The 21,597-nt window shown below is 37.5% G+C and overlaps 1 protein-coding gene across 6 annotated transcripts in view; it reads left to right on the plus strand.

Moving 5' to 3' along the window:
* The window catches only part of LOC126828361 (pseudouridylate synthase 7 homolog), a 239,651-nt gene that overhangs the window by 77,574 nt on the left and 140,480 nt on the right, over positions 1 to 21,597 (plus strand). For all 6 annotated transcript variants that reach the window (XM_050558111.1, XM_050558107.1, XM_050558108.1 and 3 more), the window contains one exon: positions 15,135 to 15,270. In XM_050558111.1, coding sequence (XP_050414068.1) covers positions 15,135 to 15,270 — 136 coding nt within the window. The remainder of the gene's footprint in view (positions 1 to 15,134; positions 15,271 to 21,597) is intronic.

A 21,597-nucleotide genomic window follows, 5' to 3' on the forward strand; every position in this document is an offset into this window, starting at 1 on the left:
AATCTATTGCCGGTATTGGATTTTTAATTAGCAGTGAAAGCTGTAGGGGTAAGTCAGAACACCGGAATGTCTTACTCAGCTCAATAATACACAATCAGCCATTCAGTTTTCACGCATCATTTTTATACGCCCACATTTTGACGAAACTTGAAATATAGGTTTATCTCCAAAAGATCTCGGCTGCTTTCGATATTGGCATGTATCGGATCGAAACTTAATGGATTATGGCCCCTGTTTGTACGAAAAATCACGTTTTTAGCTTGTGGACCCTATAGAAGTCACAATTTTTATCCAATTTTGTTGGAACTTGAAATGTAATTGTACAAAAAATCGCGTTTTTAGCTTGTGGACCCTATAGAGGTCATAATTTTTATACGCCCACATTTTCATGTGGACGTATATTGTCGTCGCCCCCGTCCGTCCGTCTACAATTGTTTGTGAACAGTCTACAGGTCACAATTTTTATCTGATTTCAATGAAACTTGAAGTATAGGTTTATCACCCTAAGATCTCGATTCCTTTCGATATTGGCGTGTATCGGACTGTAACTTCATGGATTATGGCCCCTTATTGTACGTTTTTAGCTTGTGAACACTGTAGAGGCCACAATTTTTATCCGATTTGGTTCAAACTTGAAATGTATGCTTATAACCCAAAGGTCTCGGTCCCTTTCAATATTCGCGCATATCTGAACGTAACTTCCTGAATTATTGACCCTGATTGTACGCAAAATGGCGTTTTTAGCTTGTGGACCCTATAGAGGTAATAATTTTTATCCGATTTAAAAAATCGTTTTATTATATCACTGTTACACCTTAAGGACGGCTGAGTTTGACTTTCGTGAAAATCGGCCCAAAACTGACAGAAAAATGGCCGCCCTTCGTTCTCAAATAGCGTAAAAAATATGGTATATCAAGGTTGTGGACCCTATAGAGGTCATAATTTTTATCCGATTTTGTTGAAACTTGAAATGTAAGTTTATAACCCAAAGATCTCGGTTCCTTTCGATATTCGCGCATGTCGGACCGTAACTTCCTGAATTATGGCCTGTGATTGTACGAAAATTGCGTTTTTAGCTTGTGGACCCTATAGAGGTCATAATTTTTATCCGATTTAAAAAAACGTATTATTATATCACCGTTACACCCCAAGGACGACTGAGTTTGAATTTCGAGAAAATCGGCCCAAAATTGACAGACAAAATGGCTGCCCTTCGTTCTCAAATAGCGTAAAAATTGGGTATTTCAAGGTTGTGGACCCTATAGAGGTCACAATTTTTATCCAATTTTGTTGAAACTTGAAATGTAAGTTTATAACCCAAAGATCTCGGTTCCTTTTGATATTCGCGCATATCGGACCGTAACTTCCTGAATTATGGCCCGTGATTGTACGAAAAATCGTGTTTTTATCTTGTGGACCCTATAGAGGTCATAATTTTTATCCGATTTAAAAAAACGTATTATTATATCACCGTTACACCCCAAGGACGACAGAGTTTGTATTTCGTGAAAATCGGACCAAAATTGACATTCGCGCATATCGGACCGTAACTTCCTGAATTATGGCCCCTGATTGTACGAAAAATCGCGTTTTTAGCTTGTGGACCCTATGGCTATAGAGGTCATAATTTTTATCCGATTTAAAAAAACGTATTATTATATCACCGTTACACCCCAAGGACGACTGAGTTCGAATTTCGTGAAAATCGGACCAAAAATGACAGACAGAATGGCCACCCTTCGTTCTCAAATAGCGTAAAAATATGGTATATCAAGGTTGGGGACCCTATAGAGGTCACAATTTTTATCCGATTTTGTTGAAACTTAAAATGTAAGTTTATAACCCAAAGATCTCGGTTCCTTTTGATATTCGCGCATATCGGACCGTAACTTCCTGAATTATGGCCCGTGATTGTACGAAAAATCACGTTTTTAGCTTGTGGACCTTTTAGAGGTCATAATTTTTATCTGATTTAAAAAAAACGTATTATTATATCACTGTTACACTCTAAGGATGGCTGAGTTCAAAACTGACGGACAAAATAGCCGTCCCTCATTCGCAAATAGTGTCAAAATATTGTGTATCAGGGTTGTGGAATATTTTAAACCTATCGGATTTTGATGAAGTTTAAAATGTATGTCTATAACGCAAAAATCTTGGTTCCTTTTGATATTGGAGCATATCGGACTGTAACTTCCTGGATTATGGCCCCTTGTACGAAAAATTGATGCTTCATGTAAGCAAATAGTGTAAAAGTATGTAATACCAAGGTTGTGAAGCCTCTATAGGTCACAGTTCTTATCTCATTTTGATGAAACTTAAAATATATGTTTATATCCCAAAGATCTCGACTCCTTTCAATATTCACGCATATCGAACTGAAACTTCCTGGATTATGGCCCCTGATTGTACGAAAAATGGCTTTTTAGCCTGTGGACCCTCTATTTGGTTTTAAAAAACATTAAAGATACATTATGGGAGATTTTTATAGAGAGTTGGCCATTCTTGCTATAACAGTTCAAAAGTAGATGATGAAAGAAGAATATTTTGAAAAATTCAGTCAAATTACTTTATTCTGAACATAGTTATCATCGTTGTAATATTTGCCTAGAAATGGTAGCGAAATGTGTCTTCACCTTCGCCGATCGTTTGATTGACAGGCGTTAACTCCACCTACATATCTCGATTATCAAGTAAAGTTTTTAATGGCATACGGAAACGCTTTACAGCGGCCTCGCTAAGTACACTCTATCATTTAGCCTCGATCTAACTGACGTATTTTCATCAGGTTACCCCTTATTTGATTTAATCAATTAGTGAAATCCTATTTAAATCCGAGCTGTAGCCGAGCCATCCGTGGGTCTACAGAGTTGATTTTGGTCTTGTTGTTTAAATAAAGATCTAATTTATAATTTCTATAACATCTGAAGCCTAAATTAAGACTTGCAATAGTCAGATTTAGCTCTTGCATAATGCATGTTTAATATATATCACCGTTAACTGTATGTTGTGAAAATCGGACTAAAACTTTAGAACAAATTGGCTGCTCCCCTTTTCGCAAATAGTGTTAAAGCACGTAATAAGAATGTTGTGGACCCTCTAGAGATCACTGTTTTTATCCGATTTGGATGAATCTTTTAATGTATGTTTATATCCCAAAGATCTTGGTTTCTTTCGATAATCGCACATATCCGACTGTAACTTCCTGGATTATGGCCCCAGATTGTTTGAAAAATCTTTTAATGTATGTTTATATCCCAAAGATCTTGGTTTCTTTCGATAATCGCACATATCCGACTGTAACTTCCTGGATTATGGCCCCAGATTGTTTGAAAAATCTCATTTTTAGCTCGTGGACCCACTAGAAGTCACAATTTGTATTCAATTTTAAAAATGTTTAAATATATCACCGTTACACATCAATGAAGGTTGAGTTAAAACCTCGTTAAATTCTGACCCAAACTGCCGGACAAAATGACTGCACCTTGTACCGAAGCAAATAGTAAATAGTGTAAAAATATGTAATACCAAGGTTGTGGACCCTCTAGAAATCACAATGTTTAACCGATTTTGATGAACTTGAAATGTATGATTATAATCCAAAGATCTTAGTTCTTGTCGATATTTGCCCATATCGGGCCGTAACTTCCTGGATTATGGCCCCTTATTGTACGAAAAATCATGTTTTTAGCTTGTAGACTCCTAGAAGTCACTGTTTTTATCAGATTTTGATGAAACTTAAAATATATCTTTCTATACCAAATTTCTAAGTTCATTTTGATATTTGTGCATTTTAGATCATAACTACCTGGATTATGGCCCCTGATTGTAAGGAAAATTGCTTTTTTCTCTATCCATCTCTTGTAAAATGTGGGCTTATTCTGCCTGGCAGTTGCTGGTTGTATGAAAAATCGCATTTTTAGCTATTGGTCCCTCTAGATGTCACAATTTTTATCTGATTTAGAAAACCGTTTAAATATATTACCGTTACACAAATAATGAGTGTTGGGTTTGAATTTTGTGACAATCGGACCAAAACTGCCAGACAGAATGGCTGCTCCTCTAATGCAACTAGTGTAAAAGTATGTCATCATATCAAGGTTGTGGACCCTCTAGAGGTCACAATTTTGATCTGATTTTGATGAAACTTTAAATTTATTTTTATATCACAAAGATCTTGGTTCCTCTCGATATTTGTGCATATTGGACTGTAACTGCCTCGATTATGACCCCTGATTGTACAAAAAATCACATTTTTAGCTTGCATGGTCCCTCTAGATGCCACAATTTTTATCCGATTGAGAAAATTGTTTTAATATATGATCGTTACACCATAATGAGGGTTGTTTGAATTTCGTGAAAATCAGACCAAAACTGCCGGACAAAATGGCTGCTCCTCGAACACAAATAGTGTAAAAGTTTGTTATATCAAGGTTGTTGGCCCTCTAGAGGTCACAATTTTGATGAAACTTGAAATTTATTACCCAAGGATCTTTTCTTTCCTTTCGATATTCGCGCATATCAGACTATATCTTCCTGGATTATGGCCCCTTTTTGTACGAAAAATCACGTTCTTATCTTGTGGTCCCTCTAGATGTCACATTTTTTTATATGATTTAGAAAACCGTTCTAATATATCAGTGTTACACCATAATGAGGGTTGAGTTCGAATTTTATGAAGCTGCCGGACAAAATGGCCGTCCCTCGTTCGGAAATAGTGTAAATATAAGGTATATCAAGGTTGTGGACCCTCTAGAGGCCACAATTTTGATTTGAATTTGATGAAACTTTAAATTTACGTTTATATCACAAACATCTTGGTTCGTTTCGATAATCGCGCACATCCGAAAGTAACATTATGGATTATGGCCCCTGATTTCTCGAAAAATTGCATTTTTAACTCATGGACCCGCTAGAAGTCACAGTTTGTATTCAATTTTAAAAAACGTTTAAATATATCACCTTTACACATGAATGAAGGTTGATTTCAAATTTTGTAAAAATCAGACCCAAACTGCCAGACATAATGGCCGCTCTTGTACGCAAATAATGTAAAAGTATGTAATACCAAGGTTGTGGACAATCTAAAGTTGCGATTCTTATCCTATTTTGATGAAACTGTCGATATTTGCGCATATCTGACCGTAACTTCCTGGATTATGGCCCCTGATTGTACAAAAAGTCATGTTTTTAATATTATGGCCTCTGACTGTACAAAAAATCACGTTTTTAGCTTGTGGATGCTCTAGAGGTCACCATTTTTATCTGATATTAAAAAATGTTTACATGTATCACCGTGACACCGTTATGACGGTTGAGTTCGAATGTCGTGAAAATCAGATCAAAACTGCCTGACAAAATCGCCACTCCTTGTATGCAAATAGTGTAAAAGTATGTAATACCAAAATTTGGACCATTTAGAAATCACAATTTTTATCCGATTTTGATGAAACTGAAAATGTATCTTTATATCCCAAATATCTCAGTCCATTTCGATATTCACGCATTTCAGACCATAACTTCCTGGATTATAGCGTGTTCTCTATCCATCTCTTGCAAAATGTGGATGTATCTTGCCTGGCAACCACTGGTTTGACTTATGATTAATAAAAATTCTCTTTTTTCACATTTTTTTTAGGCTAAACTTTGAGGTATTTGATTTAAATTTAGTACATATCTGCTGTAACAGCCTCTTATAAGTTACAATATAAAATTTTTCCTGGTTGGTACGAGGAATGTATTGCTTCAGAATTTTAAGTTTGATTTCTGGTGTCATTGTTACACTAGGGACCGGGTATCGTCCAGACTTGACGAAAAAAGGAAAGAAACTAAGCTTATCGTCAAGAATTTGATACACGTATCTAGCTAATAGATTGCCGTCAAGAATGTGTTAAATGCCGTCAAGATTCACCAAAAACCGCCCAGTTTGTGCTACTGTGTAGATTAAGAAACACCGTTTACTTTTGACAACGATCGTCTGCTTTCGACCGTCCAGTTTCTCGGGATGTTTTTTTTAGAAATGAACACTACCATTTAGATTTGAAAAGGGTTTAGTTTTTAGACAAGGCGTTTATTTTCCCGGACGTTGTCAAGAAATTAACAGAGTGTTTAATTATTTAAGGTGTTTAAATTTTACGCAAAATTACCACTTTACCGAGAGCCGTCTAGTAACTTACGGGTGAGTAGTAATGCAATGCCATTTACTTTTCATGTCTTGTAATTAGTTTGCCCAGTGTCATCTAGAAAACTTAAGGCGTTTGTTTTTGTGTGAAATATTTAATTTCTGTCTCCCAATTTTAGAAACTATGTTCAGATTTAGAATCTAAGTATAGTGTCTAAAATTCTCGAATGAATTGCATAATTTGTTGAATATTGTCCATTCTTCAGTATTGCTGACGTCCGTTGGGAAAAGTCGATTTACAATGAATTGACAATTGTCCGTACATTCCCTTGTTTTTATTCATTCTAAACTTAATAAAAACATGGTAATGCACTGACTTTTTCTCATATTGACAGTTAATATTTTTTTTTCAATTGTCAGATATATGCTAGTCAAGTCAAGTCGTCCACACGAAAAATCTGGTTAAGTCATCCACGCTGCATTGGTTGACGCGTCCACGCGACTTAGTTTAATTTTGGGATGGTAGAATAAGTCGTCCACACGACATTGTGTAATGTTAGGGACGAAGAAATATTCATAGTCTGTATAATATGAGTGTTTGATATAGTATAATTTTCTTTACGCCAAATGGCAGACTCGCCAATCTAGAGCGGTCGCATTTATAAATAACAAACAACAAAATAAATCACTTTATTCAATAACAATTTCTTTAATAAATAACTTCACTACACAGCCACTAAACGACTCACCTCTATAGTCCCGGTACACTTTTCTTCCCCAGTTCATATAATTCCCATTTTATAAATATTTTATCATGAATAATGTCCGACGTGTTCCTTACATACGCTTTAGCTTATTTTCCGAACACACCAATTCTCGGCACCAATTTCACTAAAATTACATCGCCTACAATCGAGCGATCCTCAATGCAATACTTTCAACTTGTAATATAGTCCCTTTCCTGCTGGTTGGTTTCACCATAACAGAATTGCCCTGTGATATAACAGATCAAAGAATAAACTGCTTGAGTCACTTTTTCGACACGTGTTATCTTCAGTTGTTCAGACTACCTGGCACCTCGCATAACCCAACGTTAAAAGAAAGCATGCAGTGTCCACCTTACAACAGGTTCCATTCATTTATGATTTGTTTTATAATTAATTACACAGTTTTGACCACAATGTGTTTCGATTTGCATTCTAAATTGATTCTTATATGGAATTCTTATATTTAGTTCCATTTTGTGTGCGGAAATTAAATCAACGATTAGTTTTAAAATTAATTATGATGCCGAAATAATATCAATCCAATTGTATTTTGGCGAGAGATTAAGTTGTCAATATGTAATTGTAAAGTACCTTTTATTTATCCATCTAATAATTTATATTCAGATTTCATATCAAGTCAATTAAATGTTGTCTAAACATTAAAATCATAACGCCAATTAACAAATAATACGAGTATACTTTATTATAAAAACATCAGTGAAGTATTCTAAAAATCTAAAATCATAACGGCAATTAAATAACATCACAAATATACTTCACGACAAAACCATGTGTCTGGATTAGGGGATTAATTAAACAATATAGGTAGCGGCCATTCAAAGAATCTAAGGACAGACATTTATGACTGTTGTATATTCCATGCGATGGTGGTGTAATTACACGTCTGTGAGCGATATGGTTTCAGACGGAACCGATACAGGTGGCTAGAATTTGTGATATAAGCAGGTGGTCATTCAAAGAATATAATCTAAATTGTAATTTATGACTGTATATTCCAAGCGACGGCATAGGCTATGGTTTCGGATGGAACAGAGACAGCTAGGACGTGGCTGGAATTTGTCATTTATAAAACAATAGCAGTAGGCCATTCAAAGAATATAATCTGATATCGCCGATTAAATTTTGAACTTTTGTGTAAATATGTTTATATATTTTGTGTTTGTAAACAATACGCGGATTAGGTTTTAGACTTGGATGTGAGGTATCCCGAATGTTAGTGTGTAAACTGATAAGTGTTATATGTGCAATATATGTGCATATAGTTTGTAGAGGAACTTTCCATGTATGTGGATATTAGATATTATAATGACCCTGCTTGTTCTGCTTTTGTTTTTTGATTAGAAATACTCGATTTTATTGTGACAAGACTAATCATAAACTAGATACGATTTGCGGTCCTTGCCTGTTTCAATATGGGGAAACTGTGCCTACAATTGTTAGCAATTCCCCTCCTTCGGTATTTCTTCAACATTCCCAAGGGGTGGGGATGCAAAAATAAATGTTGGCGAAAATAGTCCCCCAAAGACGTCTAGATAAATGGTGAAAATGACGTTTCATTTGTGGCCGAAACGAGAACCACATTAATTTGTAAATTCACAAATACATTTGTTAGTGTGCAGTGGGAGGCAACTCGTCATTGCACTTAATTAATTCGACGCTCTTCGGTTTCTGAGTTACTTTATTCGTCGCAAGCACACTTCCGGCTTTTCCCGCCTGCTAAAACCGAAAAAATTTTCTTGTCTACTCGGAGTTTAAGATGGGAAATAATTACTAGTTAAAGCAATTAAGTGAAATGGCAACGCATCGAAATAGGCGCTTGCCGGGAAGACTGGACGATTTTATTGTTGGTGACATGCAGGAAAGTGTCACTTTTACCCCTTCAAACATTTCTGCCGGTAGCGGTGCTAGACCAAAGCTTCGGAAAGTAAAAGTAGAACCTGAAATACGGGAGTTGGAGTCTTTAGAACGATCGATAGCAGAATTAACTCTCCAACATAAAAATTTAGAGGGGGAAATTTTAAGTCACAGGAGGGAATTGTCGGCTAAGCCAAGTAAAGATGTTGATGTCAAACCAGTAGTAACGGGTGACAAGGGTGAGAGTGGTAGAGTTACTAAATCTAAATCAGATGATCACGGTGACCCAAGACATAGATACAAGAGAGAAATACCGCAATTGGCGGATCTACGCCTTGATGAGCCATTGGGATCCAGGGCTGCCAGATTAGAGCACCTTCTGCTCGATGAAGGAACAGAAAGTGAAGACAGTATTAAGGACACAGATTCGGTTTCACCTCATCAGCAAGGTGAAGTATTAGTACCATCTTCATATATTCCATATTCCATCATCGAATCGCCATAATACCAGACAGACGGGAGAGTCGTTCCTCTAAACTCCCTCCTATCTGCGGAGCTTATCAAGCGGGAAATTGCAACCAACCGACAGATCATTATGGGAGTTATGGCGACAAGAAATTGTTACATATCTGTCGTAAATGTGTGTGCAAAGGTAAAGATGTGGCTGATCCCGTTGTGCAGCATTCATCCAAGGATTGTACAGGAGTAATGGCTTGACATTCGATTCCTACTTTGTCTACTGAAGCTAGTGTTCCCCATACTGTTGGTGAGAATTTTAACCCTGTGACAGGTGTGTTTATTAACAAGTCCCGCCTTCCTGGTGTGAGTTTTTCTCCTGTATTTTTAAATGGGTCCCACCTTCCCGGTGTGAGTTTTTCCCCTGACTTTCCAGGCGTGTTTGAGTTAAGTTTTCTTCCTGATAAATTTTCTCAGGAAGACTTTAATAATAGTTATAGTATTTTAGATAATCCGTCCTGGTTTATTAACACTGCTGGATCAACTGACTTTGTGTACCCTGCAGTTCCCCTGGGGATTTCCAATTCAATTTTGTTCAGATTCACAGACTCATAATGAACTCACAGAAGCCGAATTTTAGTGGTTGTCGTATACCAGTTGTTACAGACCTTAATATTTTACTCTGGAAACGGTTACTAAAACAGTATCATGACAAAGTAATAGTGGAATTTCTTCAGTTTGGGTGGCCACTGAATTATGTTAAGGAGTCCTTACCAGACCCTCCTCTTCGAAATCAAAATGAGAATTCGCAGTTTGCTCCGTTTATTGACAAATTTATACAGAAAGAGCTAGCGTTAGGAGCTCTTTATGGACCTTTTAGAAGCAATCCTTTATTTAGTGATCTTGCTATTTCGCCTTTATTTACTGTGCCAAAGGGTGACTTTGATAGGAGGGTTATTGTGGACTGCTCATATGGAGATGAATTGTCTATTAACAGTGGAATTCCTTTGGAGCTTTTCCTGGATGAACCTTTTAAGCTAAAATATCCTGGGCATGAAGAATTTATTGCCCTCATACATCAATTTGGAAGCGGTTGCCATCTTTGGAAGTGCGATTTATCTAGAGCCTTCCGCCAGCTTAGTCTTGACCCGAATGACTTACACTCGCAAGGCTTGTTTGGGGTTTTATGTTGATAGCCGTTTAGTATTTGGAATGCGTTCCTCTTCTCAGGCGTGCCAGAGAACTACTAATGCTGTTTCATATATGTTATGGAATCAGAGTATTTATGTGGTAAATTATGTGGATGATTTTGGTGGTGTGAGTGACCCACTTTGTAGTTCCCTCTGATTATTTTACTATGTTGGAACTTTTGGGAGATCTAGGATTACACATTAATGGTGATAAGTGTTTTTCCCCTTCCAGTATGCTAACCTTTTTAGGGAAGGAATACAATACTGTAGATCTTACTGTTTGTATACCGGAAATTAAGATTTCTGAAACTTTGGAATTGCTAATGAGTTTTCGGAATAGGAAGCGGTGTTCTCTGTGTGCTCTACAACAACTTATTGGAAAACTCTCCTTTGTGGCCGAATGTGTTAGAAGCGAACGTTTATTTATTACAAGAATGTTAGTGCTATTGCATAGCGGCCATAACCATAAACACTATCGCCTCCGATTATCAGAGAACTTTCAGAAAGACATTAATTGGTGGATTGCTTTTTTACGCGAATATAATGGAATTTCTCTTATTCCTGAAATTCAATGGTATGAACCTGACACTGCTTTTTCGACTGATGCCTCCTTATCTGGTTTAGGTGGAATTTGTTTCCATTGTCATGAGTATTTTCATTGTGTTGTGCCAGAATCATTGTCAGAATTGCACATCAGCGCTCTTGAAATGTACTCTATTTTCATTGCTCTTAAATTATGGGCTCCTCAATTGGCTAACAAAAGTGTGAGAATTTTGTGTGACAATCACGCTTGTATGCATATTCTGAACAATGGTTCTGGCCGGGATGCAACTTTATTGGAACTGGCTCGTCAAATTTGGTTTATTTGTGCCAATAATAACTTACAAATTCGTGTTGATTATGTCATTTCAGGAGACAACAGACTTTCTGACTGCCTCTCCCGTTGGTCGGTTTCTGATAACTTTTCACAAATGTTTTATAATGACATTTTAACTTTTCCACATGTGTTTTCTGAGCGGTATATTTCACCTTCAATGTTTACTGATGTTGTTTTTATTTAGTTCTAATTAAGTAGGTTTAAGTTCCCGTCGTAAATTATTGAAATTAGAAGTAAAGGTGGTGAAGAAAGCTGCCTTTAGACCTGGGACATATGCTAATTTGAGATCACAATTAAGAGCGCACTTTTTGTTTTGTTTACATTATTGTTAAGTGCATATGCTTGTTTTTTATCTCACATTCTAAAGAGCATATCATCAATTAAGAATTATTTATCAGGTCTCAAAACTTGGCATTCTTTGTTTAATTTTGATTGTGGTAGTTTTAATTCTACCGAATTTAATCTCACTATTCGTGGTTTGAGTCATTTAAATATTCATGTACCAGTGTCTAAGCTTCCTTTATTACCTGAACACCTATTACAAATGATTGCATTGTTAGATTTGTATGATTATATAGATGCATGATTGTGGTCATTCCTGACCCTGGCGTTTTTTGGTATGTTAAGGGCTTCGAATCTTTTGAGTCGATCGACCTCCTCCTTTAATCCTAATGAGCAATTAACTAGAGGTTGTGTTCAGGTAACTGATTTTGGTCTTTTAGTTAAAATTGTTTGGTCTAAGACTCGCCATAAACTTTCTATAAGTAGATCTGTAGTTTCTAAATTGTGTCCCCGTCGAGCATTTCTGCACATGACACTTCGATTCCGGCAGGCCAGTCGGATCCCCTCTTTTCTGTTCCAAAGGCTGGTTTGTTAGTGCCTTTGTCAAAGCCTGTTTTACTTAAACGTTTTCAAGAAATTTTGCTCATGGTTGGATTAGATTTAAATTTGTACACCTTTCATTCTTTGCGACATGGTGGTGCGACTCTTGCTTCTAAGGCTGGCTTGTCAGAAGTTTTACTTAAGCATCATGGTGATTGGCGTAGTGATTGCTATCAAAATTACATGATATGTATGATGTCACTTCCACCATGAATTCTCATTTATCCACTTTGTAATTATTTGTTGTGTTTGCGCCCGCTAGGCTTTTGTTTTGTTTGTATTCATTTTTTTCTCTCTTTTAATTTTATTTAATTAGTGTTTGGCGACTTCGTATGGAGATTGTGCTTGAATGTAATATTGTATTGTTATATACTATTCAAAAAAAGTAGGGGATATTTGATTTTGGGGGCATAATACTAAAATATGCAAATGACTACGAAAAAAGTCACTATAGAACCTAACAGAAGAAACATTTCCAGTTACATGTGACGCCCAAACGCACCAATAGCTACCGCATGGAATGCAGGTGATGCTTGGGATCATCATGGGGGTCCAACCCAAGATTTGCACGACTCTGACTTTGAATGTTACAGTCATTGTGGCATTGAATTCCAGGGTGGAAACATCAGTTTAATTGTTTTAGTGACCAGAAAACAAATTTTGATATGCGTCGGCTTACCCAAAATGAAAGGTTACGTGCCCTTGGCATGCTACAGATCGGCACAACACAGGCGGTTGTGGCGCGGACGATGAATGTTTCTCAGTCTGTCATAAGCAGGCTATGGTCCAGATACCGTGATACACAATCTGTACAGGACAGACCACGCTCAGGTCGACCAAGGGCGACAACTCAAGCCCAGGATCGATTTATCCGTACCTTGGCCTTGAGAAATCGTGTCATCACAGCAAATCAGATCAGCGCTCGTCTTCAAACAGACACTGGTGTGAGAGTGAGTGGCCAGACGATTCGGAATCGACTGCATAGGGGTCACCTTCGCGCCCGACGTCCTCGCGTGATCCCTTGTTTGAGAGATCATCACATTCAGGCAAGACGTCGTTGGTGTAGGGATCGTCAACACTGGGATAATCGACGCTGGAGCAATGTGATGTTTTCAGATGAGTCAAGGTTCACTGTTGATTTTTTGGACAGACGTAGGAGGGTGTGGCGTGGTCGAAACGAGCGCTTCCAAGACGTTAACGTCATCAGACATGATCGATTTGGGGGTGGTTCTGTTATGGTGTGGGGAGGCATCACTGTTGCTGGAAGAACGGCTTTACATGTTGTTGCAGGGCGTGTTACAGGCCAGTACTACCGGGACAACATCTTGGCAGTCCATGTTGTGCCGTTCGCACGACGTCATGGCCGCCGTTTCATCTTCCAGGATGACAACGCAAGATGTCACAGGGCCAGGATCGTTACAGGTTACCTCCAACAACAGAACATCACCACATTACCTTGGCCAGCACTGAGTCCCAACCTCTCCCCCATCGAGCATGTCTGGGACATGCTTGGACAGAGGTTACGTCAACGTCAACAACGTCCTGCCAATGTCCAAGAACTTGCTGCTGCGTTGCAACAGGAATGGGACAATCTGGACCAAAATGACCTTAGACGTCTCATTAGGAGTATGCCACGTCGGATCAATGCTTGTTTGGCAAACAGAGGAGGATTTACCCGTTACTGACTTGGTTGTGATGCTGTGGTAACTTTGCTGTTTGACCCCAGGTATCATTTTACCCTTATAATGGTCAGTCTGTGCCTTACTTAGTCTAACGATCATTTGGAATAAATCGATGAATGTGAACTTCATTTCATTTTGTCATTTGTTTCTTCGTCAGTTTCATTAGGTGACTTTAATAACCCTTAAAAATCAAATATCCCCTACTTTTTTTTAATAGTATATTAATTTGCAAGTAAAGCACTTATTTCCAAACACTTAATTAGTCGTTGTTAATTGTGTGCAATGGGAGGCAACTCGTCATTGCAATTAATTAATTCGACGCTCTTCGGTTTCTGAGTTACTTTATTCGCCACAAGCACACTTCCGGCTTTTCCCGCCCGCTAAAACCGAAAAAAATTTCTTTTCTTGTTTGTTGTTTTGATAGTCTGTTTTATTTTTATGTTGAGATTGTGCTTGAATGTAATATTGTATTGTTATATTAATTTGCAAGTAAAGCACTTATTTCCAAACACTTAATTAGTCGTTGTTAATTTTAATTGCGGAAGCGGGTAAATAACCCAGAAAGCAAGATTATAAGTAACAAGATATACGTCCATTGTTTTGTTATTTTCTAATAAATAAAATGTGAGTTTTATCTACGCCGGGAAAATTGTCAATTCATTGTAAATCAACTTTTCCCAACGGACGTCGGCAATACCAAAGAATGGACAATATTCAACAAATATGCAATTCATTCGAGAATTTTAGACACTATACACAGATTCTAAATCTGAACATAGTTTCTAAAATTGGGAGACAGAAATTAAATATTTCACACAAAAACAAACGCCTTAAGTTTCTAGATGACACTGGGCAAACTAATTACAAGACATTAAAAGTAAGTTACTAGACGGCTCTCGGTAAAGTGGTAATTTGGCATAATATCTAAACGCCTTAAATAATTAAACACTCTGTTCATTTCTTGACAACGTCCGGGAAAATAAACACCTTGTCTAAAAACTGAACCCCTTTCAAATCTAAATGGTAGTGTTTATTTCTAAAAAATATCCCGAGAAACTGGATATCGAAATTAAACGGTGTTTCTTAATCTACACGGTAGCACAAACTGGGCGTTTTTTGGTGAATCTTGACGCCATTTAACACATTCTTGACGGCAATCTATTAGCTGGATACATGTATTAAATTCTTGACGATAAGCTTAGTTTCTTTCCTTTTTTCGTAAAGTCTGGACGATAACCAGTCCCTAGTGTTAAAAATACTAATTTATTTATTAACTAATTATAGGTTGAAGATAGTAAGGAAGAAAGAACACGGATTCATCTTGCAATAAGAGATCATTTTCCTGCTCTAGAAAGTTCAACAATAGATGTGGACAATGGTCAACAGAAACACATTAAAGTTGTTTATCCAAAGTCCAAAGGTTCGTACATTTCAAATTTATTATTTTGACATTTTTATTTGCACACATTTTAACGTGGTCGTACTTTGTATTCACAATAGAGGCTACAATAATCCATCCATATATTTCTCAATTGATATGTGTTGTCCATCTCTACCTGTATGGATTTTCAGACTTATTCACCTTTCTTAAAAAATCTTCTTTGCGTTATATTCATAGGCACTTGTAAAATGAAAAGTCTTTCAAAAATAGCTGTGGTTTGCTTAAAGTGAGAACAAAGGATGTTATGCCATATCACTTTCTCTTTAATTGTACCCCACCTTTTGAAGAAAGCAGGGGACTTAGTAAAATAGGTTTCGTTCATCACACCTTTTGGAAGACAGTAACTGCTTTATAATTGAGCTGGGGGTTTGGATGGCCGAATGGTTAGCATATGTTAGTCCCGAAATGACCTGGTTTGTGCCGAGTGGACGTTAAACCCTGCATCTCTCTCTCTCTCTCTCTCTCTCTCTCTCTCTCTCTCTTTATAATTGAGCTAGAATGTTCATACTTGGTATAGTTGTACATTTCTACCTACATATCAGCATTCTAAATGATTTGATTGACTGAAGCACAAAAGGGATCTCGGATGGACCTGTGCAGTGCTGTATCACCGGAGCAACTGCTTCTGTTTAATGATGAACAGAGAGACGGCTAAAGAATTGCCAATATAAAATGCTTATTTGCATAGACTCTAAGGCTCCCAACCCATTTGACTGTGTTGTTTAAAATAATATAAACAAGTGGGAATTATATATATCGCGTATATTGGCGCGGTAAGATGAGAACTGCTAAGGGATCAATCTGTGCACAGCCCTTATATAATTCTTTGTTGCCTTTGTTCTTTGTACGTGTGTCGAAAGAAAATTAATTTTCCGACTATTATTCGGTATTACTGTGTTAAAATTGTAAATAAGGTGTGTTAATTAACACGGGTGAAAAACTGTCTGAGAGGTGAGTTAATTAAGGCTAGGGGTGAAAAACTGTGCGACAGTGCGTTTTCTGTAGAGGTGGGTTAATTAACCGACCGGTAAAAAATGAATGTCAATGTTGTGTATTGTTTATTTGGCGTATTTTATCTCTAGTTGCAATAACTGCACCAAAAGGGGTATAATCAAGGACCAACAGGCTTTATCTGACATGTACGTGTTAAATCAAAATTTGGAAAGTAAAAGTGTTTTACCCTGTGATTTATCATTTGACCATGTTTTTTACGTAGGTCTTTGTATACTTAAAGACAGGTCTTTAGATAGGCGTATGTGCTTGCTACGATCTACGTTTCTCTTATGTGTCTTTTGTATTGCGTACCATATATACTGAGCGCCATGGAAAACGCATCACTTTTTTTCCCAAATAGTTTATTACTAGGTGGTTTTGTATGTATAATATTATGCAATACTATGAACTATTGTTTCACACAATGCTCCCAAACGCAAAAAATATCGGCCCGTGTGGACAAAAAAAAATTGCACGAGATGCACATGAAAAACCCAATATTCACGTGCAGCATTGTGTGTGAGCCCTTTAAAAGCATGTTTTCAACGTAATGTGCAGTACATGAACTGAAAATCAACGGAATGAAGCCATGGGAATGTCCCGGGCTGGCATGTCTACACGTGCTATTGCCAGACACTTCAATTGTCACCAGTCCACTATTGTAAGGTTGGTGGAACACGTTCGAGTTACTGGATCAACACGTGACCGTCAACGTCCTGGTCCACAATGCGTTACAACCCAGGCTTAAGACCGCTACATCCGGGTCACTCATCTGTGTGACAGATTCCGCCCAGCGACTCAAACAGGTGCAGCAGTCGTCGGAAGACAAGGACCAGTAAGTGCCAACACCGTAAGACGTCGTCTAAGAGAAGTAGGACTCCGTGCACGATGACCTTATGTTGGAGCTATCCTCAGGGATCATCACCGTCAGCGAAGTTTGATATGGACTCAAGGACACCAGACATGGAGAAGAGTAGACTGGCAAAGTGTGCTCTTCAGTGATGAGAGTCGCTTTCATCTTTATCACGCTGATGGCCGTCAACGTGTGTGGAGACGTCTTGGGGAACGTCTTGCAGACTGCTGCGTCCTCAAAACAAATCGATGGGGTGGGGGAAGTGTAATGGTGTGGGGAGGCTTCACATTTCATCACTGGACCGCCCTACACATTTGCAGGGGTCGCATTAATGCTGTAGCCTACCGTGATGATGTCTTGCAACCAATTGTTGTTCTGATGTTTCGAGCGTACCCACAACTTCAGCACTTCCAACAGGATAATGCTTGTCCGCATACCGGCCTTCTTTCAACGTTGGTTAATTCCATGCGACGTCGCTGCACAGCGTGCGTAAGAGCCCGTGGAGGACACACGCGCTACTGACATCTGTGTCGTACTTTTGGTTTTGACCCCTCTGATTTTGTACCATTGATTACAGATTAAACATCCATAAGTGTACAAATGTGTTGTTATTGATGTGTTCCCATTTGAATATTGTTCACAATAAGAAGCAAAATAAATAAGATCTGTTTACAGGATCATTTTGTTATACGAAAAACTAAGTGATGCGTTTTCCATGGCGCTCAGTATATATAAAGTTGCATTTAACTTTGTCGCTGCTGCAGGCGACTTTTGTCGACTAGACGGGTCGCTGCGGCAGGCGGCTTTTGTCGACAAATTTGATGTAAATAGTTTAGTACAGTTGACGTCATTTTTTACAGCGCGTGAAAGACGTTACTAAAAATAGACACTGATGTCAACACTGTAAGTAGCAGAAGTTGAAGTTCTTTGTTAGTGTGAGGAAAATTGTTTTCAATTCAGCGATATATTTGAGAGATTTTGAACAAAAGAATCAACGAACAATGGCATCGAGTAGACTTATTTCAACCCACGAAGCTTTGAGGACTATTCTCTTAGATCCTGGCTCAGAATGTGACGATTTTGATTCCGATAACGAAGTTGAAAGTGACTCGGAATGTTTAGAACAATTGACAACAAATTCCAACGAAGAAACGTGTTTTGTTCCTAGTAGTAATTCCATTGGTATAAGCGTAAATGGGCGTGGTGCAGGTGAGCAGAGCACAAGTGTGACACGACACACGACAAATCAAACTAGAAATGACGATGATAATGTAGATGGTGTCCGAAATAATAGACCTGAAAATAATGAAAATAACAATGGAAATATGTGACCGGCCGCAGCTAAATGAGTCGGAATGCCCACGAATCAATAATGAGATAAAGACAAAATAAGTGAAAATATTGATTTTGATCGAAATTGAGATTTTCACAATATGATCTATCGACACAAAAGATCAAAATAGCAATAAAACATTTTAAAACACCTGTATTTGAACGTTTTGTAAGAGTACCGTATTCTTAAATCTGTCCTATTTCTTAAAATTCTCGGCTAAATTAATTATTTTTCTACGCTCGCAGCTGGACGACCGGTCATTCCTCTTGCATAATGATCATAATAATTGGCATCGTTGTAAAGCGGAGCATCTCTAGTTTACAAATATGATCAAAATATTGTCGAATTGATTTTGAACGGATACAATCGAGTTTTAAAACCTCCCAAAAATATAAATAAACTCCGCCTGTTGCCATGCTGTCTACACAACTCGTTTGCTGATTGGCCCAGACACCGCGTGCAAGACATTATCGATAAATATTTGGTTTTGGCGATAATGTTTTTGGGTAACTTAATTCTGATCGTATATAGATTGCCGTTGAGTGTTAATCGAAACCACGTGGCTGATGATGTAAATTAATCGACAAGCGGGTGGATCTCATTGAGTAATACTATTACTAATCAGCTGTCACGAGTCAATGATAAAGCCGTCGACAACTCATTATTTACTCCGAATAATTAATCCAAGTGGTGATTATTTGATATCTCATATCATCTTTAAAAAAATAATCTATAGGCCTTAAATGGAAATAAACAAAATGGCCAATAATTTTCTTTTTGAAGAGAATTTTATTGATAGCTGAATTCCGTTTACTGTCGCTTCTTCATACGGTATGCAAAGTAAGGAATGCATCTGGGATATTATTGTTTAAAATTCTCTTATCAGTATGGGTCGAAAAAATGAGAACGAGCCGAAATGCTCGATATTTACATCAAAGCCAAATGCACGAAAGTAAACGTAAGCATTTCTTGACTATGAAATTGACATTTCTATAGGGACTCATATTTTGATAACGTCACGGTACCTGAAAATAATAATAGACCTATCGTACACGCAAAATCTTATTTTAATTCACGTGTTAAATGAACACGCGTACAGCTGTGGCGGCTTCTTTGATGATTATCCAATCAACAATCTTAATCTCCTGACCACTAGCTGGCACTAAGGTGCTAATTAATTGATGAGATTAACTGAGTTAACTGAGTTAATCTCACCAAAGTTATAACATACACAACAGACTACTAAAGTATAGTTTGTTCTTCAGTATAACACTATCATGTGAATATTATGCCGTATGTGTTGTGGATGTTTCGTTACGAAAGGGGTGCATTTATTACGATTTTCGTCGTCAGCACCCTTGAAATCCTTAATAAAAAACATATTAAACGACAAAATAGCAAATAAATTGAGGAAATAGTCGAATCAAATTTTTACTACGATTTTCGTCTTCAGCACCCCTGAAAAAACAAGGAAAGAAATATTCAGCGACAAAACAGCAGATAAATGGCCTGGTTGCTATGGGATTTTGTTTTGGAACATACCAAATCTTTTGACTTGCTTTTTCTCAAAACTTACTTTTGTGAGTTGGGTAGCTTCTAATGGACACAGCTCAGTCAATTTTTGCCAATTCAAACAAACTATACATCAAATTGAAGGTAATGAGTTTGAGAATGTGAAAATAACAATAACTCAATTTTCAAAATGTCCTCATTGTGGTGATTCAGTATACTATGGGGGGTCACATATGGCTGATTGGATAGAGTATTCTATGCATGATGATTACAGCCCAGACTGGTTGCCAAACTTTGTTGGGGGTAGAGCTGATCAAACATTTATTAGTGAAAAAAAAAGGCCTTATGATTATTTTCAGCTGTTTTATCCTGATGAGGTTTTTGATTTGATAGCCGTTGAGACCAACTACGGTCTTGAATATGAGAAAAGACAACAATGATTTACCGGAATATTCACGATATTGCAAATGGATTCCGACTTCTATTTCAGAAGTGAAAGCGTACACGGCTCTTTAAATCTGCATGGGGCTTTGCAGCAAATTCTCGCTGAATGATTACTGGCTTACATATACACCCTTTTCAAAAGTAATGCCAAGAGACAGATATTTGTTATTATCATAATTCTTTCACTTATCGGACAATGCAACCTGGTTATGACCGATTACACAATGTACGGTCGCTACTTGACATAGTCCAGCCACTGTACACTGCTTATTACGTACCAAGCCGCTACCTCAGCATAGACGAGAGCATGACGAAATTCAAAGGCAGGATACATTTTCGACAATATATGCCAGCAAAGCATATGTGTGATGCAAAGACCGGCTACCAAATCAAATCGACGTTGTATACAGGAAAAGACTCTTTTATTTGCGACAAAAATGTTCCACTCACACAAGAGGTTGTAATGAAACTCCTAGATGGTTTTGAAAATAAGGGCCACATTGTATACATGGATAATTTTTATTATACGCCCACATTGAAATGTGGTTGTATATTGTCGTCGCCCCTGTCCGTCCGTTCGTCCGTCCGGCGTCCACAATTGCTTGTGGACGCTATAGAGGCTAAAGTTAATATCTGATTGACTTTAAATTAATATACAGTGTTTAAGGCCATGAAACGAAGAAGCCTATTGATTTTCAGCAATTTCCGATAATTGCTGCCAGAGTTATGGCCCTTGATCACTTCAAAAAATCTTGTGGACGCTCTAGAGGCTAAAGTTAATATCCGATTGACTTTAAATTTATACACAGTGTTTAAGGTCATGAGACGAAGAAGCCTATTGATTTTCAGCGATTTCTGATAATTACTGCCAGAGTTATGGCCCTTGATCACTTCAAAAAATCTTGTGGACGCATTAAAGGCCAAAGTTAATATCCGATTGTCTTTAAATTTATACACAGTGTTTAAGGTCATGAGACGAAGAAGCCTATTGGTTTTCAGCGATTTCCGATAATTACTGCCAGAGTTGACTTCAGATTGATACACAGAGTTTAAGAGCTTGAGACGAACAAGTATATTGATTTTCAATGAATTTTTATGACTTTGAACAGCTAGATCCATGATATTAAAAGTTTTGTATACTAAACGTTAGCATGGGGCAGAACTTTATAAA

This window comes from Patella vulgata, chromosome 7 (assembly GCF_932274485.2).
Source record: "Patella vulgata chromosome 7, xgPatVulg1.2, whole genome shotgun sequence".
NCBI lineage: Eukaryota > Metazoa > Mollusca > Gastropoda > Patellidae > Patella > Patella vulgata.